At 36.5% G+C, this 27,858-nt stretch overlaps 1 protein-coding gene across 1 annotated transcript; it reads right to left on the bottom strand.

Annotated features, from left to right (window-relative positions):
* Positions 1-4: 4 nt before the first annotated feature.
* PI4K2B (phosphatidylinositol 4-kinase type 2 beta) lies at positions 5-27,858 on the bottom strand. The gene is made up of 10 exons (XM_014788905.2): positions 27,448-27,858; positions 19,358-19,494; positions 17,235-17,435; positions 16,517-16,648; positions 14,058-14,211; positions 12,856-12,917; positions 11,132-11,231; positions 7,403-7,536; positions 6,759-6,818; positions 5-2,174 (listed from the first exon to the last, which is right to left on the bottom strand). Exons 1-10 carry the CDS (start codon positions 27,728-27,730, stop codon positions 2,001-2,003), a joined length of 1,437 nt encoding a protein of 478 aa, XP_014644391.1. The 5' UTR covers positions 27,731-27,858; the 3' UTR covers positions 5-2,000.

Here is a 27,858-nt window from a genome sequence, read left to right as displayed (position 1 = left end):
ATGATAGTTTGGCATCATTTATAAACATAAATGTGTTTACAACATTCTAAATATTCAATATACATACTTCAGGAGAAATCTAGCCTTAAGACAATGATTTTTATTACCTTTAGTCTACTATGTTTGACACTAAAATATACTTATTGAAAAAAGTAACACAATATTTAAATAAGAACTAACTTCATGAAAATTTATAAAATATAACCAATGTACTCTGACTTGTAATCATATCTTAAATATTTCAACTTTACTCTTCTGGCCTGGTCAGACCATTTAAAAATATTTCCACACTATTTTAATTTTAGGACGTAACACAGTAGCAACTTACTAAGTTTTCCATTATAAAAATTAATATAGCAATTCTCAAAATACTGAAAAAACTTTTAGAAAAGCAGTACCCACATCATAACAACTTATTTCTTTTAGAAGACATCTTCAAAAGGCACATTTTAATTACTAGTGTTTATCTAAAGATAGTAGCTTAAGTGTTGAATTTCCAGTCAATTTTCCATTATCTCAACATTAAGATCATGGAGGGTCAGGGGAGGTAGGAGAACACAGGTTTCCAATGGACTTTACTAGGACAGCAGTATCTCTCTCATCACATCCACGAAGACCAAGAGAAAGATGGGAAGGAACGGAGAACTGCAGATCTGTCTTGCACCCTAATTTAACCTCCAGGAAATACTTTTTACACAAAAATACTTAATTTAAAAAAAAGTCACAAGACAGAAAAGCTTAAAAAACAAAAGGCCAAGACCATAAACTGCCCAGTTTAGTCTGAGTGGTGATGTGATTTTTTTGGAACCTGAAGAAGAAGAGAATGAAACTTCTGCTTCTTTGGAATCACATCTTCATATCAGTCTTATCTCAACTTAAATCACCTGGTGAGTTAAAAGTGCTACAAATTCCCAGGATACCAGACATACTGATATTCAACATCAAATATAAATGACTTCATGGTTATCTCTGTCATGTTCCCCTTTAATTAGGGCTGATATTCTAAAGTTGAATGTAATTATAATAACATCAATAATTTCAAGTAACCTACAATACTACTATTATTTTTTAGAGCTTATGTCCTACAACCCCAAAATGCAATCCAAAATACACTTGGGGGTATGGTTTACTTTGTGAAATTTAATTCTAACTGAAGTAGTAAATTCAACAAGATTAGTTCTCTGAAGTACTAATCATAAGTAATTGATCAATGCAAGAAACAAAAGGGAATTTTTAATGCTATTATGGAATTTCAAAAGATTAGGGATCTCCTTAATTTCATGTTATTCCCCTCAAGTCTCAGTTGAATGTTTCCATTTTTTAAAAAAAGGCTGTCTTTAGTCTTTTTTTTCCTCACTATAACAAAATAATTGACCAAAAATATCCTGAAGTACAAACAAGAAAACAGTCATCTGTTACTTAATCAAGATATAGTTTTCTGGTCCCTAACAATGGTCACTTTAGGGGCACTTATTCAAGTTCTAAAATAGCAGCTTTTTAAATTAAGGCAACATTGCTTTATTCTTACCTGTTTTTCTATTAACTACTCTTAGAGTTCGTAAGAGCAGTTTCACCCTCAAAGGACTTTTATAATGTAAGAAGAGTTAACATGAACATTCTTCTCAATGTTTAAAAAGCATATAAAAAGTTATTGTATTCAAAGTCAACAAATATCTTATTTTTCTATTAAGAATTCTAAAGTAATTACAGTCACATCAGAATGTATAAACCATGAAATTACCTTTTAAACTAACAACATAAAATACAATTTTTCTACAAAAATACAATATAGGAGATATATCACTTCTTCCCTGAAATAGAAATTTAATATTTGGACAAAAAAACTGTAAACTTTTGATTACATTCAAAAGATAACCTTTTAAAGACTTATATTATTTGAGGTTTTGGCAACTGGAGTTCCTAACAGCAGACTCACATTACTGCAACATTTTAACAACACGATAACACCAAAGAGTCTGTTTCTCTTACTCTTACATCTGCTACCAGGAGGAAAAAAATGGCTTCCTGCAATGGACAGTCTGGGTGAAGAAATTGCTGAGGTGAACAATCCGACCCTGATTTCCACCTTGACTGCGCTCCACAATCACGCAAGGCATCTGTACCAGCTGGACAGGGCTCTTCCCATCTCTCAATGCCTGAGTCAGATTTAAGATCTGTGGAAAGAAGAGATATTTTCACCAGTTCAAAAAAGATAAAAACCTTCAGTTCATGGACATTATTTTAACCATTTATTCATAACTACAATTTTTATTTCATCCATTTATGCCTAATAGAGATTGTGATAAGTAACTGCTATAAATATATATTATATGGATATATGTATGTTTATACATACACATACATACATAGGTTGATTTATACACACAACTGCACAAAATTAGAATTAAATAACTTTTGCCAATTGGTAACTTTAAAATATTCTAGGATGCACCTATGTCCAGGAGCAATGGAATCAGAGATTGAATAAAGTAATGGTTCCACATACTCCATTTGACATAGAACCTAAACAAATACTCGTTTAAATAGTTTGATTTTAACTAAATACTTGACTTATCCACTCATTTAACAAATAAATTTATTGCATGCCTACTACATGTTAGACTTTGTTCTAAGTGCTGAAGATACAAGAGTAAAAAAACAAAGAAAATTCCTGCTTTCATAGAGCTTACATTTTAGCAGTGGGAGGAGTCAATAAACATTATGAATAAGTAAATTATACCATGTTTTGGAGGGTAAAAGTGCCATGGGAAAGCATGACACAAGGCGAGTGGGTTAGAGAATTTGGGAAGGTAGCCATTTAAAATAAAGTTTTATTTAAGAGTTTACTCTTAAATAGGAAAACTAAAACTAGGAAAAGTAAAATATATTACATTCCATGTTTAAACATACTCTTGGAATTGCTACTTGAGCATATAAATAAGGTTATGAAACAACGCATAGCTTACAGCCTATTCTCCTCTGTTCAGATAAAATAAAATTTTAATAATTCATTTTCCTTTTTCCTGCATATCAGGCAAAAAATTCCCTTTGTTAGGTACTTTAGAAATAAGGATATCTCCTTCAGGTATTTGGAAATATCTAATACATGGATGGTATGCATTTTACTGGTTCTTGTAAAGGCTATTTAATAGTGATAAGCATAAAGGTTTCAACATAAAGCCATACTAATAAATAAACTTCATAATACTTTGACTAGTATAAACTAGATGGTTTAGATCCTAGAAGATTTGAAGTATTTAACACATCAGGAAAATAAACCTTTACTAGCAACAGTAGTTACTCATTGTATTTATGTTTTAGGATCTCTTGTAAGTTCTTCTCTTAAAATCTTCTAGGCTGAGTATATGTGGGTAACAAGGCAAAAAGAATTTATGAAATTTACATTTATAAGCATTGTTCTTACCACGAAAATAAAATGTGGGCACCAGCATGGGCTAAGGAATGAAACATTCTGGTTAGTTTCCTCTTCTAGTTTTAAAAATTCTATTCTACAAATGTTAGTCTAAACACACTAATTTAAGTAACATCTAATATTTTCCTGACTCTAAAAACAATACATGATTGTTGTAGAGAACCTGGAAAAAAGAATAGTACAAAGATAATGAGAGTCATTCTACAAGATTAACAATTTTCATATATATAATAGCAAAAATCATTCAATCCTAAAGCTATCCTAAATATTAATATTTCTTTGAGAGTTAAGAAGACACTTGATAAAACATAAAAATATCTAGTAAAGGGTCAAGTAGTCAGGAGGCACTAGAGTTAGTTTCATTTTTTTTACATTTTTTTTTTTTACAAGTTTTATTTATTTATTTATTGTTTGTGAGGAAGATCAGCCCTGAGCAGACAGCCAGGCCAATCCTCCTCTTTTTGCTGAAGAAGACTGGCCCTGAGCTAACATCCGTGCCCATCTTCCTCCACTTTATGTGGGATGCCGCCACAGCATGGCCTGACAAGCAGTGCGTCGGTGCAAGCCCGGGATCCGAACCCGGACCCCAGCAGCGCAGCGTGCGCACTTAACTGCTACACCACGGGGCCGGTCCCTCCTTTTTTTTTTAACATCAGTTATTACTGAATCTGCAAATAAGCTTCTGGTTTATAAATCACTGAATAGAAGAAGGTCACCATGTATTTATAAAAACAGTTTTATTTATTATTTATGCCATTTTTTTCAGATCATGTGTAAAATATATTTCACATTTCCCATAAATAAGTATTTTCTGAGGTCCAGTGTTCCAAATAAGCACAGGTACAATGAAAAATGAATGATCTTACTGAACCTGATCATGACCTACTACTATTTAATGTAAAATTCAAAACATGGTTTATCTTGAACTTTCATAAACATTACTAGTCCCAGATTTTAAAAGAACTGCCTTCCTACTAGTTCCTAGTTCCAGTTCACACCTTTATGGGAGAATTAGAGCATGTCATTGATTATGTGCGTAAAACTAAAGACTTGATAGTAAGTAAACTAGGGCAAAAGCCTTGGTTGTACACAGCACAAATCATGAAGTTAACTGGGAAAACTGGAGGGGAGACAGATTTAAAGGATAATTATAAATGATGGAAATAACACAAGTACTTTGACCGAATTAAAGAACTAGCTGAAATACTGAATCTGTTGTTTGGAACATATGTTACTGCTATCTGTTTTTGTTAAATCTCTGTTTCATAAGCACTGATTTACTTTAGAAAATAAAATATCTGATTTTTCACATCAGATTTTTTAAAAAACAGTTAAAACCAGAGAGCTACATAATCACATAGTTAGGGTACCTTATCCTTTTTGGCTACCAGAAAGGTCAAAACCAAATTAAAATTAAAAAAAAAAAATCAAATTAAAACATATAACCATTTTATGTTTTTCTTTCCCCAGATCTTGATCTTGTCATTTTTATATTTTATTACCTGCATTTGTATAATACTGTAACTCCTCTGTGAATGACACAGGATATCAATAAATAAACCAAAAGTAGCAGATAGGTGCTGGTATATCTTTGTAATAGACTTCAAAACTGGAACGTGCCATATCTTTTCAGATAAGCACTTTTTAATTTAAATTTAAATTCCTCATGTACTAACTTTAATCAATAATTAAAGCTTACAAAATAATGTACAGCTGTTATTTTTTTAAAAAATCCTAAGATAAAGATATATCTTTAGGAATAAGAGAATTCCAGAAGATGGAGCATATTGGTGAGTCAAGTCAATTTGTTTCAAGCAAAAAGGTCAAATTAGGGCAAAATCACTTATCTATGCCTGCAAATTTAGCTCAAATATAGTTTGGGATGGTAATACTCTCCTACATAATTACAATCATTCATCACCTAAGCCCTTCATTCATGCCTGAATTACCAAAAATGCCTCCCCACAAGGCTCCCTGGCTCTAGATTCTTCATCCACTGAGCAAATCTGAACCCCACTGTCCAGCCTAACCTTCTGCAGTGGTTCTTAATCTTTGTTGGGCTAGGAATGCTTTTTGCTGAGATATAAATCCTATTGCCCTGCAGGCCCCAACTGCACATATAAACAGAACTTAGTGCACAATTTCAGGGAGTTCATAGAAGAAACCGAGGATAAAATCTCCTCTCCAGAAATGCCACTCTCATCACAACCCTTTTTAATGCTAAATCTCTAACTGCTCCAATTCCTTCCACATGGAATCTATATTCTAGCACTTAACGCCCTCCACGATCTGGCTCTGTCTTACTTCTCCAGCCAATTCACTTGCTATTCACAACTCATGAGTCCAGCAAAGCAGTGCATAAATGCAACAGAGCACAGAGACGTACAAGCTAATAATCCATCCCTTTTCCCTGACTCCTGGTCTCCTCATCAGAGCAAGAGTTCCATGAGAGGAGGAACTGGGTTTTGCTCACTGCTTTATCTCAATCACTAGAACAGTTTCTGGCACTAGTTCTGTCAATCAATATTTGATGAATGAATCATTACCTAATTTAACTATATTTGTTTGTTAAAGTTATATAATGTAATAATCAATGCAAAAACTAGACTTGTCTTCTTTGCCACAGATATGCAGCAAATGCTATCTTAAATGTATATTTTAGGAAGAAAAAGTTAATTAGTAAGTCACTGAAAGAATGTTGACAGTATAATTTATTTTTATTTCAAGTCTTCCTTTTAGAATCTAAATACTATTAATAGAGTGGAAGAACCAGATGTCATCTGTAGGTCAGCCGGCCTGCAGGTCCACATCAACAGACCTTATTTATACCTTGTATCTCTAATTAAAGGAGGTGAGAAGGGGTGAGAGGACTGAGTTACAATTAGTACTTTTATGCCCCAATCAGTGCTCAACCTTGGTGACATGGTTATTTACTGACTGCTCTAGCAAAGGCCAATCATATTCCATAAGGAAAATAATTAACAGGCCACAGAACTTGGCATTGAAACATCCAAGCAAGTAGATTTAAGGAGGAAAAAGATAGCACTCAGGAAAATAGTTATCAAAATGAGGACAAAGAATTCACAGTAGGCGGAAACTGCCTATCTAACAATATACAAGGTCAAAGATATCTAATTTTATAAGAGAATAGAGGAAAGATACTATTGAAATCAACTTCATTTCTAATCATCTGAGCTATTTTGGTTCAGCATAAAAGATACTATTGAGAGTTGCATCTTTGGGTCACAATAGAGAAGAAAGTTGACTACTATTTCAAAGAGAGATTTTTTTTCTTAATGAACAAGAGCATAAAAAGGTGACCTACCTGACCCCTCATCACAGACATTTGACTTTCAAAAGTGGCTTTGTCAAATCCTTTGTCAGTCTATCACAGAAAGAAAAAACACATTATTATAATTCCAAAAGTCAAGATCTTTGAAACACATATTTGAAAACAAATGAACACTTCAACTTAGCACATAAGGTCATTAGAAAGCTTTCCCAATGATAAAATAACATGAAAAGAGTATTTTTACCTGATGTATTTTTGAATACCCCTAGAATGACAAGAATAGTTTATTTATACTCCAACTGGTTCCAGAAAGCATTTAAAATGACTTTCCAGCCAACGGGTTTAGGCTTTTTTGAGAGAATTAAATCATAGCAGGTCACCAAACATTTATTATAATTTATAGAGTAATTTTGTAAAAATTCAACTTTTGAAGAAAACAACTTCTCCAGTTTTAATGTAGTCTCACTCAAAAGAATACAGGAAGGAATTGTAACTTCAGGAAGTGTAACTTCACAAATTTATGCTCCGATAGAGTAAAACTGCTAATTTCTTTCTGTTATGTCAGGTTCTACTGCAAGCAGTGATATCAGAAGCAGTAAATTGAAAATTAGCTCTATTATAAAAATCTCTTCTAAGATTTCATTTTCTACAATAATTAAAACTAAAAATTTATTTACCTTAAAAAGTTCATAAAGATCTTCACACAAATCTTGCACGAAGTTCATGTCAGAAATATATGGTAGAATCAAGTTTCTTATTTCTTCAGAAAAAGGAACTTTTGCTTGAGGAAGCCAAGCCCAGTGAAATGGATCTAACAGAAAAAATTATTATTCTTCTAATCAGTGGGGGTAAATAGTATATTTAGACCCACATTTATCCTGGTTCTTTCCTACAATTATCCTTTACCATCTAAAGTATTTGGATTCTAAGTCTGGATGATCAATTTGGATGGTAAAGCACAGTAAGGTATTATCTGAACTAATTTCTGAGTTTTAAATAGTAAAGAATAAGTTTTGATAATGAGTCTATCTCAAATAGCCCTATATCAAAAAATATATCTGATTCTCTGGTTCCTGATTTTGGAAATTGAGGGATATCTACAATTTGTTCCCAGCCCCAGATCAAATACCATGCCTGAGGTCTCCCTGCCCTTCCAGCCACAAATCATCAGGAATCGACCACTTATTTGTGTGTGTATGTGTGTGTGTGCGCGCACGCGTGCGTGCACATGTGTATGATGTTGTAAAATTTTAAATCATTAGTAGATAAATAGGTGAGTGGCTTTAAGGGATAAAAGATCCAAGACTCTGGGCTAACTCTGGTTCTCTCCCTAAGGGCTATTAAATCTACACATGCCAGGATCAGAAAGATTTGTAAAGTAATAGAATCTTCTAGAGAGGGTGCATATACAGATTCCTGCAAGAATGTATAAGGCTACGACAATATGATCACCCATAAAACCACTGGGGTACCTCCAATGAGAACCTCCAGCTTTGATGGCTCCTCTCATTTAGAAAGCCCTGAGGAAGAAATCTGCCTTTATTTAGAGTCATTCCTTCTTACTTCTCTCTTATCTATCTCTTTGTACACTGTGGGAAGGACACATTCCATTAGGAAGAAAGCCTTTCCTCTAGCCCATATCTCCCTGGAGCTATGTCCAATTTCCTTTTTACCTTTTCCCAACCAATTACATAAAAGAAAAGTCCTTATTCTATGCCTGCCTCTATTTCCAATCTCTATCCTTCAACTTTTACTATCACCATTCAAACTCTCTCCCCTAGACCACCTCATAAGGGTCTCTCCAAAGGCCCATTTGCAGTACTCATGGTACCTAATGTCTTTGTAGCAAGTTTTCTATCATCTCCCTCTGTGAAATTCTCTCCTATGTAGCTTTGAAGATACCACTCTCAAAGTTTAACTTCTGTCTTTTAAGCCACTTCTCTCATTTGCTGTCTTATCCTCTCACCTTCAATGTTACCTTCCCGCAGACTCTATACTTAGTCCTTTCTCTTCATTACTAACCATTCATGAAACAGAGTACTCATGTACCTCGAATTGTCCTAGTGATGGTATTTGTTCACCATGATTTCCCTGGGTGATAGCAAACACCACCATGGCTTCCACTACCAAGGTGACCGTTTAAGAACTATACCCTCAATACCATCTCTTCTTTAAAGTTCAAGACTCTTGGGCCAGCCCCGTGGCTTAGCGGTTACGTGCGTGCGCTCCGCTGCTGGCGGCCCGGGTTCAGATCCCAGTCGCGCACCAATGCACCACTTCTCCGGCCATGCTGAGGCCGCGTCCCACATACAGCAACTAGAAGGATGTGCAGCTATGACATACAACTATCTACTGGGGCTTTGGGGGGGAAAAAAAAAAAAAGTTCAAGACTCTTAATCCCTACTGTGTGTTTGGTAAAATTTCCCAGATGTATTGTAGGCACCTTAAACTTATCACTTTTAAAGTGTAATTTGCATATAGATTCCAGACCGTTAGAGGAAAAAAAATGGAACAAAGACATCTCAAGTTAGTTCAACAAAAGACAGGAAAGGAAAAAAAGGAAAAATTGGAATTCATGGAAAATAGAAAAAAAATTAGATGGCAGGAAAAGTTCAAACACATCAGTAGTTTACTGAAACTTAAACTAAATGTACCTATTAAAAGAATCTCAGATTGGGTAAAAAATATCCAGCTAAGTGCTACATATAAGTCATATGCTTAAAAAAAATGCTAGAAGTTAAAAATACAAGTATAGAATAGTATCAGGTAAATGCTAATAAAAAGAAATGAAGTATAGCAATGCTATAACAAAATAAGAAAAAGCAAAAAACCATTAAAAGGGATAAAGTGGGATATAAGTCACACTGATAAAAGAACAAGCCACCAGCAAGATAAAATGCTGGGCCTTTATGTGTGTGAAATACAAAGCAAAAAATGTATAGAAATGCAAGAAGAAATTGACAAAATCACAATCACAGTGAACTTTAACATCCTCTCAAAAATGAATAGATTAAGTGGTCAAAAAATAAGAATATGATTTGACTAACAATTAACAAGCTTTAATTAGCAGACAGATACAGAACTTTGTGCACCAACACATTTTTTCAAATACAGTCCTTCAGATAGGCCATATATCAGACAACAAAGGAAATACTAACAAATTTCAAAAAGCAGAATTCACACAGCGACATTCATAGCTCACAAAGTGATAAAACTGGAAAACAACAATGGACAGTTTTTTTTTTAAATCAACTCACCTAGAAATTTTAAAATTAAAATACTTCTAAATTACTCCTGTCAAAAAGAAAATCTGAAAGTATGACTATGTAAAGCGTAACAACAAAGCAACACCTATCCAATCTTTGGTTTAGCCAAAATGATAGCTCGGAATCATATATAGGAAAGCAGTACAGGATAAACACAATAGAAGAAAAGAATAATGATGGAAAACATAAATCGATGAAAGAGGAAAAGCAAACAAACTAAAAACCTGACTAATAAAAGGCCAATTATCTGAAAAAAGCAAAAAACTAAATAAATATAAAAAGGCCAATGCTTTACAATAGACAAATCTTTGGCAAGTTTAATGATGGAAAAAAGCCCACTAATAAACAGTAGGAATTTAAAAGAGGCATAGTCACACATAGAGATTATTTTTTAAATTATACATATTTCAAACATATACAAAACCCAAAAAACTAGTACAATGAACTCTCATATTCTGAATAACCTAATTCAATTATTCGCAAATTTTTACAAAATTTGTTTGTTCTATCTCCCTGTTTTCCCTCTCCCTAAGAATTTAAAGGCAAATTCCAGACATCATTTCATTTCACCCCTAAATACTTAATATGCATAGAGGGGATTTTTTTTTAATTATGAGAGCATTCTATAAAAAACTTTATACCTATAAATTTACAACTCAAGATATCATAGGCAATTTTAAGCAAAATAAAAATGTCTAAAACTTGCTTAAGAAGATGTAGAAAACAGGACCATTAACCACAGAAGAGACTGGTAAGGCAGTTAAAGCACTACTGACAAAAAAGGCAGGAAGTAGACCTAAACTGTTTTATACATGAATACTACCCGAAACCTTAAAGTTTTACCAAAATATTAAAATAGATAATTCCCACATTATATATATTTTTAGAATTTGAAAACTATCAAACGTATGTTACAAGGCTAATGCAAGCCAAAAAATCCAAAGCAGACACAGTCATTCAAAGATAAGCAAACAACACACAGCAAGACTCATACATCCCGAGCACCTAGAACAGAGCCCTAATGGATGATGATACTTCACCCAGCTTTTCCTCTGCTATTCTGAGATCCATAACTTTTGCTCCTTTGCTATTCTGGAAAAGGGGTAATTACAGAATCTGTAGAAGGTTCTAACTACTCACATGCTCTCCACTCATCAGGATGCTTAAAAGGAAACGCTAGACCATTATCAATTGCAGCTATTTTAATAAGTGGTTCTTTATCATCAATCCACTCTGTTTCCTAAAGGAGAGAAAAATGGTCTGTTGATTTAAAAAAGTTATATAAATATTCCCAAAACATGAATTATTTACAATAATTATTGAGGTTTAAAGACATTTTATCTGAAGAGCCCATAAAAATAAAAAATAACTTGCCAGAAAGTACAAATTTACCCTTGAAGGGAAAAGACTATCTTAAAAATCAGTAAGAATTTCATAATCACTGTTTTTTTAATTTGATATTATAAATCTGCACAGTAATGACTTCATTTTTTTCCTCTTTAGGGAAGAGGGCTTGGAATTTTTAAGACTTAAAAGAGTGTTGTTCCAAATAATTTATTGCTAGATGCATTGCTTAAATGTGTATTTGCAAAATATTGATATCTTTAAGATAACAACTTTAACAGTTACCTTATTAAAATCTAGTCTTTCCTAGAGTTCCATAGAAATAATTAGTTCAAATACAAAATATTTCTAAATAAAACTCCCCAAATACCATAGCTAAATATAGTAAGTTCCAGTAGAAGGAACCTCAAGATATTCTTGATTACATAATGCAGGCCATTCCTAACTTCTACATTCTTTTGTAGCAGAAATGAAGACCTCAGGAGCAAGAAGGCTTTCGTGTTAAAGAGTACTTGCTATTATCTAAAGACAGATGGTTGCCATTATTAAGTGGCATAGATAAAATAACAAAAGGTGAAAAAAAATTTTTTTAAAGGTTTTAGAGCGAAGGTCCATGTGATATATGCCAACTCTGTTTCTTTCAGTTTATATAAAATATCTTACACCCCAGTGAAAATGCACAAAATACTTAAGAGCAAAAGAATGAAGTTTTCAGTAAAATCTAACTGCTCAAGATATACCAATAAAATATATTTAGGAACTATTATAAATATGTATATTTATGTGTGTATTTTAAGCCCATTTCTGCTGTAACTGCCATTTATTTTTATTTCTTTCATTTTTTTCTATTTACAACTTTATTGAGGTATAATTTACACACAATAAACTTCACATATTAAAGTGTACAATTTGATAAGTGTTGACAGATGTGAAACCTTCACCAAAAGTTTCCTTGTGTCCCTCTGCAGTCCCTCCCTCCCTCTACCCCACCCCCGGCAATCATGGTCTGCTTTCTGTCGCTAGGGATTAGTCTGCACTTTCTAGATTTTTATATAAATGGAATCAGACAGTATGTTCCCTTTGCGTGTAGCTTCCTTCACTCAGCAAGATTTTGACATTCATCCACATTATTGAGTCATAAGACTCAGAAAGAAGTAAATTAGTAAAATATAAACATATTGACCAAAAACACCAGAAGCCTTTATTACATAAAAGCAAAATAAATCTGGTGGTCCTATAACAAATTTCCCAAGCCCTAAAATCAGTATGGAGCTGGTACTATTCTTCTATTCTAATACAACATAAAAAATAAAGCTGCAGAGATTTGAAAAAAATAGAATAAAAAATGCAATGTAAACAGGGGAAGGAAAGAAAAAAGATGAGAAAAACAGAAAAAGGATATAAAACCAAGGATCTAAGTGGAGGAAATGAAGAATAACCTAACTTTAAGGAATCTTTTACAGAACTGATAGTGTGTATGTGTGTATATATACATATATATTATTTTTAAATTTCTTTACCTTAATTTCCTTTCCATTTTTCTGCTTTTCACATCTGATTAACCAATTATCATTTCCCCTGTCTTTCAAAACAATAAAAAAAATCTGTTACTTCATTTTTTATGGATATCATAGCTTAATATCAAGGAGAAAAATCTAGTCACCTCTTGATTTTTGAAATCTTCATTGGTTATCTGTGGCATATATTTACATATTAAAGGCTCCAATTTAACACATACAAATAAAAAATACTCATAAATGTTAGCTAACACTTATTTAGTCTGTGCCAGACATGGTTGTTAAGTGCTTAACATGTATCAATTCATTTAACCCTCATAACCACTCTGTGAGGTATGTACAATTGTTGTCAAGAACTATTAAATCAAGGTTATTAAAATCAAGGATAACTTCTCTTCACCTTAGGAAGAAAAAGCATCTACCCCTATTACCAGGCAAATTTCTGGGTAGGCTCTCACTAATGTCTATATAAGATGTGCTCTAGACTCTACACTAATTTTAACATTAACCTAAGACCATATTAAGAAGGTAAATCTAGAAAAGTATATAATGCATTTTCAGAAACTAATATAAATGAGCAAACATTTTGAACCCGTGGTTCTCAAACTTCAGAGTGCACCAGAATTACCTGAATTACCTGGAGGACTTGTCAAAACACAGGCTGCTGGCCCCCACATGCAGAGTTTCTGCTTCAGTAGGTCTGTGGTGGGCTCCTCTGAGAAGATGCACCAGTAACAAGTCCCCACAGAATACTGACCCCCACAGTGCAGGGAACCACTGTTTCAGATTATCTACCTCTTTGCTCCCTTCCAGCATAGAAAAAATTAAGGGTTTAATGTATTTATAGACTACACTAATAGTTACCTAAAGTCAAAATAAGCATCTAAAATAATTTATACAATCAAGTTTTAATTATTCATATTATGCAGATAACATTTCTAATAACTGGCTTTGTCCTACTGCCAAGAAACTCCCCCCTAGAGACAGGAACTGACCTCTATCGCCTGGGCAAGAGGTTGCTACAAGTCAGAATCTCCAGGAAAGGATTAATTCTGCCTAGGAGAGTCAGTACTACATCTCTGTTTTTTCCAAGGCAGATAGAGAAAAAGGGACCTTAAGATTTAGTCTTTGACCTGGCTAACAACAGTTGAATACAGTTTGAAAGCTAACAAGATTTGAGTAAACAAATGAGAGAACTTCAATACCTGTATTTCTGATGATGTAATCCAAAACAACTAATCTTTCAAACTGTGACTGAAATTGTTTTCTAATATTCTCAGGCAAAGGGTCAGCTTCAAATTTCCTAAGCCAATATTCAGCCTCCTTGTAACCTTCAACAAATAACTGAAAGGAACCAATCTATAATTTTAAGAACTACAGTTAGAAAAGAGTACAAGAACAAAGGGATTACTTTTAATTTCTCAGCAATATCATCATAAGATAAATTATATAAACACAATAAGAAAAATAGAAGAGTTAAACTAATTTAGATAAGCCACATTTATCAAGAAAACTATTTTTATACACTAAGTTTAAATAATCACATAAAGAATAAACAGCAAATTAAAAATGCTCAACCCTAGACTTTCAAGCAGCTATTTTTTGGATAATTAAAAAAGAAAATACACGTGTTTTCTAAAAGTATTCATTAAAACGAATTTAATTATAGAGGCCAAGTTTTACACCTATCCTGGTTATTTAATAACAGTGCAATTTTATCTTACCAAAGAAATACCTCAGGATTCTTTTTACAACATAAAATACAGAAAATAACTTTATTTTAAAAAAGAATGAATTCTTTGACAATGCAGATTAAAGATCCTGTCATAAATTTTAAAGAACTAATCAATTAATCGTAACTTCTATAGTATGTGGTTTTTTAAAAAATCCTTAAAGATACATTCATTTTATTTTATTTTATTTTTTTTTTTAAGATTTTATTTATTTTATTTTTTCCCTCCAAAGCCCCAGTAGATAGCTGTATGTCATAGCTGCACATCCTTCTAGTTGCTGTATGTGGGACTCGGCCTCAGGATGGACGGAGAAGTGGTGCCTCGATGCGCACCCGGGATCCGAACCCGGGCCACCAGCATTGCAGCGCGCGCACTTAACCACCAAGCCACAGGGCCGGCCCGAGATACATTCATTTTAAAAGAGATTTCTATCACTAAAATTGCTAGTTAACATTAAACAATGTATTAAAGAAGGAAATACAAATTTAAACAGCACAGGACGCACAAGTAATGGATACCCTAGTTGGCCTCATAAATACAAACACATCACACAAAGAAAATCTATTTCTTAGCCTAACACTTTATGTTTTTTGCTGTTGGCATGAAATTTTAATGATTTTCTAAAGGTTTTCTCTAAAGCACTTATACTTAGGTCCTAGTAGTCAGAAATACAGAAATAATATCCTTTTTTAGTCACACTTTATTTCAGTATATCCAAGGAATAACAGGCCTTGTAAAAATTTTCAAACTTTCTGCTTACTCGGAGTGCAATTTTAAAAACAAGTTAGGTTAACTACGAATTTCTACTTAAATACTTTTATCTAGATAAATGCATAGCAACAACAAAACAACAAAATCACAGTTCAAATATATTAAAAAAAAATAAAGCCTAGAGCTTTTTCTAGAATGCCTTTCCCCCTAACCCTCTCCACCCTTGCTTAGCTAGCTGCCAATAATCCCTTAGGTTTACTTAAAAGTGATAAGAAAAAACAAAATCTAATATGTAATGAGTAAACATAGTCACTACCATTTACTTTACTACATGCCGGGCACTGTGCCAAGTTTGTTGTTAGTGCCCTTGAGTGGATTCTGACTCCTAGCACCCCTGCATACAGCAGAGCGGAACCCTGCCTGGGCTTTTTGCACCATCCTCTCATCTTCGGGTGCTATAGCAGACAATGCTCTGCTGCTATTCACAGGGTTTTCATGGCCAATTTTTTTGGAAGTGGGTGGCCAGGTCCTTCTTCCTAGTCTGTCTTAATCTAGAAGCTCCACTGAAACCTGTCCACTATGGATGACCCTGGTGTTATGTGAAATCCCAGTGACATAGCTTTCAGCATCATAGCAACACACAGCTGCCACAGTATGACAACCGACAGACAGGTGGTGTGGTTCCCTGACCAGGAAATGAACCTGGGCGGTGGCGGTGAGAACACCGAATCTTAACCACCCACACTAGACCACCAGGGCTGTACCAAGTACTCGACATAAATTTCTTCACTTTTATCCTCACAACCACAAGAGGTACTTCTTACCATCCTCGTTTTACAGAAACTGGGGCTTGGAGAGTAAGGAACTCGCCCAAGGTCTCAGAGCTAACTGGCAGAGAGGCTGGGGGTGAAACCTAGGTCTGCTTCGAGACCTGTGCTTTTAGCCATTATATTATAGAGCCTTAGATGCAACATCCTCTTAGAAACACTTCCCAGCCCTCCACACTGGGTTAGACATCCCTCCTCTGTCCTCCCTGAACTTAACCATCCTAACAGCTTTATCATATTGCATTGAGGCTGCTTGTTTATCATAAGCTCTTTGAAGACAAAAAACTGTTCTTTACTGTTATATCCACAGTCCACAGCACAATGCATAGCACATGGAGCTCAGGTAATATATGTTGAACTGCCCCCCAAGTAAAGCTTACCACAGTAACTTACCTTAGGAGGGAGTCCTATCCGATGAAATTTTCTACCTACTTTTGGCACTTTCTCTAAAGCATATTTTTTGCCTCTAGATTTTGCACGGTCAATAGTACTGTAGTTAAATGTCTCACTGACAAGCCAAACCACCTAGAAACATAAGAGTTTAGAAAAATGGTTATTAGAATTTGCATTATACTATTTCTATCCATATACACCATGAAACTCACTTTAATGCTGTAAATTGGCAAAGTTTAACCCTATACCAAAGTCAGTTAAGTTGGCATATATATTTTCTCTGAGAGAGGCAGCCTAAAATTGGCTAGTGGAAGAAAGAAGTAATAGTCTTGAAATGCAGAATTAGGAATGAATATTTTGAGGAAGTCTTCAAGTAAAAATTTACAAAGGCCAAAAAGAAAAAAAAAAAAAGCAGTCTTTTGAGCACATTAGTTATCTCTACCTTCAACAGAATTTCTAGATCCCTGATCTTTTTCTGCTTTCTAAATGCTAGTTCCTTCTCCTCTTTTTGTTAGCATCATCTCAGCTCACATAAGCAAGAGATATTCCCTTGGATACTTTTGTATCTACACTAGAATCAATTTATTAATCTCTTATAACTCTGAATTACCAAAAAAGGGGCTTAACTTTAGGCTCCATCATTAGAAATATTACTATAAGTGTTCGCAGAAAAGTAGGCTGTAAATTAGAAGAACACGATTAGAAACAAATTCTTTACCCTTGTTTTAGGTACAATGCCCAGATGAAGCTTTCTGTCCACAAGGGAGGCACCAGCTTCAGAAAGGTATCCCTGATTAGGAAGCAGGCAGCCTCTGCCAAAGCAGCAAGGGCAGCAGACCTTATGAACATACTTGGTCCATTTTGGGTTCAGTTGACCATAAGGCTCTTCTGATTTGGGTTTAAACACACCAATAATTTTCTATATAAAAAAGCAGAAATTTTATTAGGTTTTTAATATATAGAGATAATAATCCATAAAATGCATTCTGATAAATCTTTTTATACTTCTTCCCACCACAGATTTGGGGATAACCCTTAAATATTAAGAGGTTTAGTTCCAATCACATTTTTACATTCATTCTCATTCAATAAACTAAAATCAATAATCCTTTGGGCTAGTGATTTTCAAACTGTGCTCTGAGAAACCCTTGGAAAAGTGAGAGAAGGAGGTGGGGTAGGGCTTGAAGGCCCCACGCCACTTAAACAGATCAACTTTGATTTCACCTATTTTTTATTACTGGACTTCCAAGTTAAGAAAGGGTTCCACTGATTTTAAAATGTTGGAAAACCACTGGTCTAGATCGAACAGTGTTTATTATTCAATATCTATTAAATATCCAACCCTATATGTTTGTTTATTGTCTACTTTCCCCACTAGATGTCCATTCTAAAAGGGCAGTGACTTTGTTAGGACTGTATCTCAAGTACTCAGAACAGTACCTGCTACACAGTAGGCATTCAAGCATTTGTTACATAAACTAATAAATCCAATGACAAAAAGTAGTCTCTAAAATACAAAGGTAAGGATAGGATATAGTGAACATCTATGTTGTCAGAAACTCCTACCTTAATCTTTTTCCAGTTATTTTTTTAAGAACGGATTTTAAATAAATTCTTTCCTCTTAAAAAAAAATTTGTTCATGGATGTCTAAAAGTCTATAATCTTTACTACTGGTCTGATAAAATATATTCACATTAAATTTAAAGGCGGAATTATCCTTAGACAGGAAATAAAATATTATTATAATTTTAAGTATATAATTGCTTTATAATGCATAAAGTCTAAGCCACTAGTAAAAAAGTCAACAAGAACAAATTAAGAAATCAAGCTTGGGGGGCCGGCCCGGTGGCGCAAGCGATTAAATGCGTGTGCTCCGCTTCAGTGGCCCGGGGTTCACAGGTTCGGATCCCGGGCGCATACCAACGCACCGCTTGGTAAGCCATGCTGTGGCGGCGTCCCATATAAAGTAGAGGAAGATGGGCACGGATGTTAGCTCAGGGTCACTCTTCCCCCAAAAAAAAGGGGAGGATTGGCATCGGATGTTAGCTCAGGGCTAGTCCTCCTCACAAAAAAAAAAAAGAGAAATCAAGCTTGGAATAAAGATTGAGAGACTGACATTACCTACATATATATATACAAACCTCAAAAAGACTATGTTTTAAAATATAACTTCAGTCTTTGCAAAAAATATTTGGAAGAAATTATAATCTTTCTTCCTCCTGAAAAAGGAACTGCTGGCTATGCATCATTCAGAAAGCTTTTAGAAATGATAATATTGATTTTTGAAAAATTCTAGACTACGTGGAACAAAGTCCCTTATCAACTTCTCTTTTCTGCCCTAGAATTATACTTTGGTTCATTTCACTTTGCCACATTCCAATGCCTTCAAACTTCACACTGCCCAGGTATAACGCAGGAAAAAATATTCCTAGAGTAAAATAAACTTTTGAAAAAAATCAAGCACTTTATAAATGACATTAAACAGGTTTTTAAAGTTTAAACTTCTACTCTGCCTGGATAATATGGTTATAGGCTACTGTAAGGTAAGGACTTATGAATATAAACTCAACAAATCTACAGCTGAATATGAGTATTCAATGAATGCTTGAAACCAAATATTAAAATAGAACAGCAAACTATGACTCAAAATCAATAGCTCTATTTCTAAATAGCAGAGTGCTTTAGGAAAAAAAAAAAAACAAACCTGACCTTTATTTCTGAAAAAGATGGCGCAATCAGATTTATTAGGAAAACATCTTCAGAAATTCATAATGACTTCACATTTAAATAAGTGTTTTCCAAAATTTCTCTTATATATAGTACGTCTGTGAAATTCTCACCCTCTTAGGATCCTTCACAAAGTAACTTCCACTTGAACCTTGAGAGATTCTTTCTGGAAAAACTCCAAATTCTATTGCTTGCTCTGCTTTCAATATAACATCAGCAAATTCTGGATCGTCCAAGAATGTATTCAACTCTGAAGAACCAATATTTATTGCATTAAGAAAATCAGTGTTAATATAGAATGTGAAGAAGACGACCAGCTATGACAATTCTCATAATATGAACCTGTAATATTGGATTAGGTTATTAGCATTAGAACATTAAGGTACAGAAAAATGTAATCAAGTATTGTATGGGCTGCTTTGATCTTCCTTTTTTTTCCCTAACCCCACTTCTCTTTAAGCTTCAAGTAATGATACATGGAAAACAAAATCTTTATTTGTTGAAATAATCACACTGATACCTCACATTACTTTGAACTCTTCTCTTCCAGTGATTTTGTTCTCCAGCCTACTTCAGCCTCTAACTGCACAGTTATCCTTCAACTGGTCATTACCAATACCTGCAACCTCTCCATACTTTTAATTTCAAGCCTCTTCTATCTTCCTAGTTCATTCCCTCTGGCACCGAGTCCAAAAATTCTTCAATCCCACCAGGACCTACAAAGCACTGACCTACCATGTTGTCTCTGGTCTTCACCCTCTTTATGTGCTTACTTCCCTCCCTGGCCAGCTTAAATTATGGTCAGTCATCATATAATTCTCTTCCTCCCTCCCATCATTATGGTCACCTGTAAAAATCCCAATCCTGGTTAAACCCAACTGTCTGCTGACTATGGCTGTGCCTGGAGAGCTGACCTTGACCACACAAACACACTCACACACAATGCCTGGCATCACTTTAAATTCATCACCACAAACCTCAGGTAGGTCCTTCATGTTGCCCGGGAAGCATACTACATTCCTGTTATGGACTGAATGTTTGCATCCCCCCAAAATATGTTGAAGCCATAACCCGCACTGTGCCATATGGGGAAGATGGGGTCTTTGGGAGGTAATCAGGTTTAGATGAGGTCCTGAGGGTGGGATTAGTACCCAGAGCACTTCCTCTCTCCCTCTGCCATGTGAGTACACAGTGAGAAGGCGGCCATCTGCAAGCCAGAAAGCGAGTCCTTATCAAGACCCTGATCGTGCTGGCATCCTAATCTTGGCCTTCTCAGCCTTCAGAGCTGTGAGAAATAAATGTCTGTTGTTTAAGCCACCCAGTCTATGGTATTTAGTTATAGCAGCCTGAACTAGGACAACTCCCCTGGTGCATAGACTCTTCCCCTCTTCTGGACAACTATCTTATATCTTTTCCTTTCCTCAAATTCCCAACACCTCCTCTCTCCCAGCAGATGATCTAGCTTCCTATTTCACTAAGAAAAGAGAAGAAATCAGAAAAAACTATCGGCCCTCAGCACCACATCTACCCACCCATATCCTTTGCCTTCCGCCTATTCCTGTAGATGAACTGTCTAAGCTCTAAAATCAACTCCTCCACTTTGTGTGCTAGACCCTACTTCTTCCTGACTACTCCAGGACACTTCTTCAGCAATTATTCCCTGCATCTCTATTTCCCTCTCTGCTGGATCATTTCCATCACCATACAAAGCATGCTGTAATTTTTCTCAAAACAAACCTCTTTTAACCGCCATAATCCCCCTAAACACTCCCTCATTTCTTTGCTCCCCTTTATAGCAGAAGGCCACTGTAATTATTTACATTTACCATCTCCAGTTTCTCTTCTCCCCTTCTCTCTTGAACCCATTTCAATCAGGCTTCTGTCCCTCTCCATCGATATAATTTTTGTCAGGGTATACAGTGACCTCCTCGTTGCTAAATCCAACCTCAGAACTTATCTTCCTTGACCAACACTGCCATTTGACCCTGTTGGTCACTCCCTCATACAGTAAAACTGTAATTTACTAATTTTTAAAAGTTTGTGCTGAAAAAAATACTACAAAAAGCGGTATTGGGCATATTTAACCTACTTAAAAAATAAATAATCCAAGTATTTTAGTCATATCTAAACAATTGATATGCTAATTCCAAATCATTCTTATCCCATGAAAATTCTTAAGAATGAAGGGAAAAACTTTGTCTTTTTTTTCCACTGTGTATCCCCAGCACCTGGAAGAGGGATCAGTATTTAGTGGGTACTTAATAAATATTTAGTTGAATAAATGAAGTATCATTTACATGCCAGAATTGCCAATAATCATTGTCATTAGTCAAATAATATTTCTTCTAGGTCAGGGCTCTTAACAAGAAAGAACTTGAAAATTTTTTTATTTCAACCTTGCTCCCAAGACTGGTGTACTTTCTGTAATACATTACCAGCAGATGGTCTTTGGGCCAATGTTTAAACACTTTCAAAGAGAGATCACTCCTTTTTTCGTGCTTCTTTTATTTGTTTGAAAACAAATATAAACTTCTTCCTTTTCCAGAAATAAGTCTCCTATAGTTTCACCCAATGTCCTAGCCCTGCCATCTGGAGCAAAACAAAAGTCTGCTTACTCCTTTCTTCCCAGGGATAGCCCTTCAAACAGCTGAAGATGGTTGCACATTCCCCTAAGTCTCCCCTGTTCTCCACCTCCTTCCCTATGTTTTCAGAATCCAAGCTGCCCTCTTGATTCACGCCTTAGTTTTTCAATGTGCCTTCTTAAAATATGATCTCCAGAATCGAGCAACCCATCACAGAGAATAAAGACATCTCTCAGTCTTGAGACAACAGCAAAATAAGAAGCACTCTAGTGTTACATTAGTTGTTCAGGAGTCCTGTCATACTACTAATTCACACTGAAATGCCTAAACTCTTAGACCACTCTTGGTCTATCTCATCCTGTACTTGAGCAGTTCTTTTGGAAACTATGTGCAGACTTTGACATTATTACTATTAAATGTTATCAAATTTGTTTTATGGGTTAAGCTTCATGAGTTCATGATAGAGCCTTTGTTGCTCTCATGGAGTCCATGATCATACTCTGACTACTTACTAATTCAGTTTCAATCAAAATCAGATCAGTTGAACCATTCCCATAAAATCAGCCAGGATGTTCTCAATCCCTTTCTCTTCAACTTGTCCCTTACTGAGCAACTCTTGGAGAAAGGAGATAATCTCCCCACATGAAAATGGACATTCTTTGAAGATGACCTAGTTTTACCACCACAATCTAGAAAGGCACTTAAAAGGCAACTGGTCCTACTACCTAATTACGGCCAGAAAAAAAGACTAAAATCAAAGTAATTGTTGTTTTAGTAGATAATTTTTAACCGACTCATAACTCAAAATTACATTTTATAACTTTCTCCATTTTAGTTACTAATGTACATTTGGCAATGAGTTTAACTTGGAGGACACCCCCAAAAGTTACACTACTTCAAGCTATCTGTGCTATGGAGATTTGGTTTGAAGGTTTGTCATCATTAGGTTTGATTTTTAATAGCTGAAGGGTGTGGTTGCTACATTTTCTTTGAATTTTTTTTTCAGTTAAAATTACTGTCACCCTTTTAAGGAATAGACTCTGGGGTTTTGATTTGTCTCTGTATCAAAGAATACTCAGATTTTCTGAGGAAAATCTCAATTCTCCATGTGTACTCCCTTTGGGTCTCCTCTAAAAAGAAGCGGTGGCCCTCCAGTCAAGTTCCAGTCCTGTCAAGCTCCTCACTTTTCACAAGACGTCCAGCAGACCCTCTGAACCTCTGCCCAGGCTATTCTCATGTATAGCCTAAGCTTCCTTCCCATGGCTAATTTTTATTCATCCTTTGACTCCATCTGAGCACTTGCAATGCTCTAACAAAATGATCTAAGTTCTAGGAGGGCAGAGATCTTTGTTTTGTTCTCTGTATATCCCAAGTGCCTAAAACAGTGCCTGGCACATGGTAGGCCCCCAATAAATTTGAGAATTATTTATTAACAAACTATCCCCTTAACCACACTTAAGGGTTATTACTGGTCCTTTAGTAAATAGAAATTGAAAAGGGAATAAGAAAACCCATTGTATAATCTTTTATATTTAGTTTTATGTAAGTATGCATGGTAACTTATCAAGTTCTCATTTTAAATAAATAGATCAAAATGAACTCTTCATCACTTGAGGGTTGGTACTATATCTTACCTACTGACCATAATATTTTCTAAAAAGAAAAGTAGCTGGCTCACACAAGCTTGGTGATCTGAACCCTGACTCAGGGGTTCCAGTGCTATTCTTCCTTCAGGTATCAAACTGGATGCCACTTCCTCTGCTAAGTCTTTCCTGGCCCCTAAATCCAGGGCACAGCTCAATGGAACCCTCAGCTTGCCACATCTGAACACTAATATCACTTGTTAGAACTATTTGTTTTAACTGACCGTTTCCTCCATTAGGCTATAAAGCTATGTGGGGACAAGGCTGGTGACTGGATATCCATTTGATATTTGGTCAGCACTATTTCCCCAAGGCCTCGTTTTCCACTGGCACCCAGCGGGCACTCAAACATTTGATGAATGATATCTCTCTGAGATAAACAGATAACAAAGAATAGGTGTATTCTAATTACTGGTTGAGAAATCATCTCCAATACATCACTGCTCACTACCTTTCAAAAACTCAGTTATGGAGAACTGTCAAAACACATAGGATGGGCCGGCCCCGTGGCTTAGCGGTTAAGTGCGCGCGCTCTGCTGCTGGCGGCCCGGGTTCGGATCCCGGGCGCACACCGACGCACCACTTCTCCGGCCATGCTGAGGCCGCGTCCCACATGCAGCAACTAGAAGGATGTGCAACTACGACATACAACTATCTACTGGGGCTTTGGGGGAAAAATAAATAAATAAAATTAAAAAAAAAAAAAAAAAACACATAGGACATCTACTCTTCTAACATCTTCCTCTAAATTGAGCCAGATTATCAGTACCTTGAATTTAGAACCAGCAATACTGATAGCACCACCCATTAGAATTACTTCTACTGAAATGGGCTTCAGAGAAGTTATGAAATATTCATACGAAATTCATCACTTCTATTACAGAGATATTATTCAGTATATAGTCTCTTCTCCAAGAGAATACATGACAGGTTATCCTTTGACAGTTCTGTTTTGGTTCAAATAATCAGTTTGTTTCAACTTTATGGACACAGGGATTGTGTTACTCTCAAGTTGGCTGCTCAGTAATCTTAAAAATCAAATTTGTGGGCTGCCTGTATCAAGTGTCTGACATGTATTTTGCGTACCCAGATTCCAGCTGCCATCATATTTATTTCATTAACTTTAGTTCCCATTCTCATCTTTCTTCTTTACTTTCAAATGAGTTTATTTTGTTCGTACATTTATAAGCCACCATGAATCATTAAATCACTTATAAATACACACTTCTTTTTACTTTGGTAGCTCTCTGTGAATTCTAACGCTGTTCTCTAATTGTTAGGCTCTCCAACAAAACTGATAAGTGCTGCTGGTTTGTATTAACTGGGACCTTGGAGAAGTCACTTCACCTCTCTGTGCTTCCTCAAAATGAGAATAAAATAGTACTCACTTCATACGGTTAGTTATGAATTAATACATGTGAAGTGCATAGAACTATGCCCTGCGAATACTGTTACACAGGTATTAGCTATTATCATCTTTATTACTCTCCAATTCACTGATTAAAATGACAATTAGAACAAGGAATGCCACTAACCCTTCTTTGACATTGATCCAACAACACTATGGTTTATGCTGGTTCTAGACTGTGTCAAATGCCTTGTTAAAGTAAAGATAAGAGACATATGACATTCTTCTACTGGCTAAAGTACACAAAACTCCTGTTCACATACACAAAATAGTTAAGCATCATGAATGATGTTCACATTAATGTAAAGGCAAGAATTTCTTGGAAATAAGAAAGGTGGATTTATGGAAATTGGATGGTAAAGGACAAAAGAAGACTAACAGACTGTTAAAAAATAACTAAAAAATCTAGTTAAATTACTCAATCATAAACTTTTTAGGAGACTGCTTTGAAATTTTTAAAATAGTTTTTACAATTCAAAGCTATTTTTAAATCCATTAAGGGGCCAGCCCAGTGGCACAGTGGTTAAGTGTGCGCGCTCCACTTCGGTGGCCCAAGGGTTCACAGGTTAGGATCCCGGGCACACACCTTCGCACCGTTTGTCACAAGCCATGCTGTGGCGGCGTCCCATATAAAATAGAGGAAGATGGGTACGGATGTTAGCCCAGGGCCGGTCTTTCTTGGCAAAAAGAGGAGGATTGGCATGGATGTTAGCTCAGGGCTGATCTTCCTCACAAAAAAAAAAAAAAAAAATCCATTAAAAATAAGAGCTCCATAATAAATAATCAAAAGTAACAATTATTTTATAATAGTTGTGGATCTACAGCAACACGGAAGAAGTACAGGACATGAAGAAAGAACTAGTCTCAGTCCTGGCTTTACCACTTCCTGGATACTTGACTTTGGCTTATCTCCGAAGTTCTATGAACTATTGGTCATTACAGTTTTACTCATTTTCAATCCTCACAGCAAGGATGAGGGTGAATAACAACTTGCTGTGCCGTTGTGAGAATTAATGAAATATACAGAAAAAGAGCTTAGCAAACTGTAAGCTGTGATATAAATGTTATTACCATTAAATAATATTTAACAATCTATTTGTATTCTGAGTACTTTACTCTATCCCCACTTACACTTTTTCTAGCCTTTCCATCATTTGTTTACAAAACCTCACTCTGACAGAATAAATGCACTTTCGAGGTTTTGGGCTCTTTTAAAATCTAGCTACACAAGGTAACTTTGAGGTAGAGAAAGGCAAGCAAGCCAGAGGGATCTCAGTTACTTCACAGACTGGATTCGAGGTAATATATACTCAAATTATCAATGTAGCTAGGTGAATGTGGGTCCATTTGTGATCTGGTTCCAACTTCACATTTGTTTTCTTAGCTACACTTGGATTGGAAAGTCAGCTTCCCTTGGGCCTCTCTAGAATATGTCTGAATATAAATTCAACTACAACTTGAATAACCTATTCTAGCCAAAATCCTGTAAGTTGTAGAAGGCCCATTAATGTACTAGCAGCAGGACATGTAAAATCTAACAACTCCAGAAAAACTAAGCAGTATTAATGAAAACTACATTTTCTGTGGCTTTTCTTTAAGCAGTCACATATGGAGTTATACTCCAGGCACAGTGCACTTATCACTTATCACCTCATTAAAACCATCCTAACCACCGGGGAGTAGGTATTATCATCACCATTTTACAAACCAGCCTGTCCCATCTCTAGCTAGGTCTCTTAAAGTCTACTCCATTTTACTACAAATTAGCCTAACTCCACTCGACATGCCAAAAAACTCGTTTTATCAACAAATATCCACGCCCGCAGCAGCATGCCTAAATTTTACTAACTTGCAGCATCATTTCAATTACCCTCTCTTTCACCTGAGGCTATCAGTCCGCTTAACAGTAAACAAGGTTTGGGGTATTTCTGTTTGTTTTTAAGTATAAGAACAGAAATGACTCAAGAAAGAAAACTTTGCAAGTAGCAGGTACAGAAATTCAACTGCCTCTGCCCCCTCTGGCTAACGTCACAATAACAATATTTAATAGAAAGAGCTTTTGAAAAATGGCAACTGGATATTCTTGCTGTACATCTCTCTGCTGTCATCCACCTTGCAAACTCACAACTCGGGGAACTTTCTTGATAGTTCAGGGTTCTTCATCAGAAACTCAAGTCCAAACTTACGTCATTTAACAGTGTTAAGTGTTCCTCGGTGTCTGATTCCAAAAGCCTAGGCTCACTCTTAGGGGAGGCCTCAAGGATCGGAGGTTAATGACAACCATGGGCCTTAGGTGAACTAGCCTGGAGCCCCTGGAAAAGGTGCGAGTAGACGGGGGAGCAGGGGAGAAAGGCAAAGCGTCCGAGGTTGGACCAGCGGCTGGCCCCTTGCCCGTGCTCCGGACGCGACGCCTGGCGAAGCGCCTTTCCTAGCGGGCAAGCGCTGGCGTGAGACAGACGGGAGCCGGGGGCAGGGCGGGAGAGGGGACGGGCACGAATGGGGCTGCGGGGCGGCGGCGGCGACAGGCGCTCTGGGAGGGCCGCGGAGAGAAGGGAAGGGCCGGGTCGCACCTGAACCCACGGGGCGGCTCCGGGGGGCCCTGCCGTCCCCGGAGGGACAGCGGGGCGCGTCCCTGGGCCGGAGCAGCAGTTCCTTGTCGCCGGCCTCGCCCGGGGAGGCCGCGTCCTCCTCCTGAGCAGTCTCCAGCAGCCTCACGGCGCTCCCCGGCGCGGCCTTCCGCGGCTGGGCCCAGGCGATCCGCGGCAGCAGCGGCTCCCGCTCCTCGTCGTCCTCCTCCTCCAGGCTCCCGCCGCCCGCGGACGCCCGCCGCCCGGGCTCGGAGGACTCCGCCATGGCCTCGCTCTGGGCCTTCCGCGCTGAGACCGGCTCAGAGAGACGAGGTGCCCGGACCTGGCCTCTGCATAGCGGGGCACCGGAGCCGCCGGGTCGGAACCAGCACACCTCACGCGCGTACAGCCCGG

This window comes from Ceratotherium simum, chromosome 8, assembly GCF_057802395.1.
Source record: "Ceratotherium simum simum isolate JZ-2026a chromosome 8, ASM5780239v1, whole genome shotgun sequence".
NCBI classification, from domain to species: domain Eukaryota; kingdom Metazoa; phylum Chordata; class Mammalia; order Perissodactyla; family Rhinocerotidae; genus Ceratotherium; species Ceratotherium simum.
This window is presented reverse-complemented; position numbering and strand designations above follow the sequence as displayed.

Excerpts from the sequence above, each read along its gene's own strand:
- PI4K2B (XM_014788905.2), bottom strand. The coding sequence starts at position 27,730 with ATGGCGGAGTCCTCCGAGCCCGGGCGGCGGGCGTCCGCGGGCGGCGGG. Across the intron at positions 14,212-16,516 it reads GGATAGGACTCCCTCCTAAG|ATTGGTTCCTTTCAGTTATT; the intron begins GTAAGTTACTGT and ends TTAAAATTATAG. Across the intron at positions 2,175-6,758 it reads TGTCTGTGATGAGGGGTCAG|ATCTTAAATCTGACTCAGGC; the intron begins GTAGGTCACCTT and ends TTCTTTCCACAG.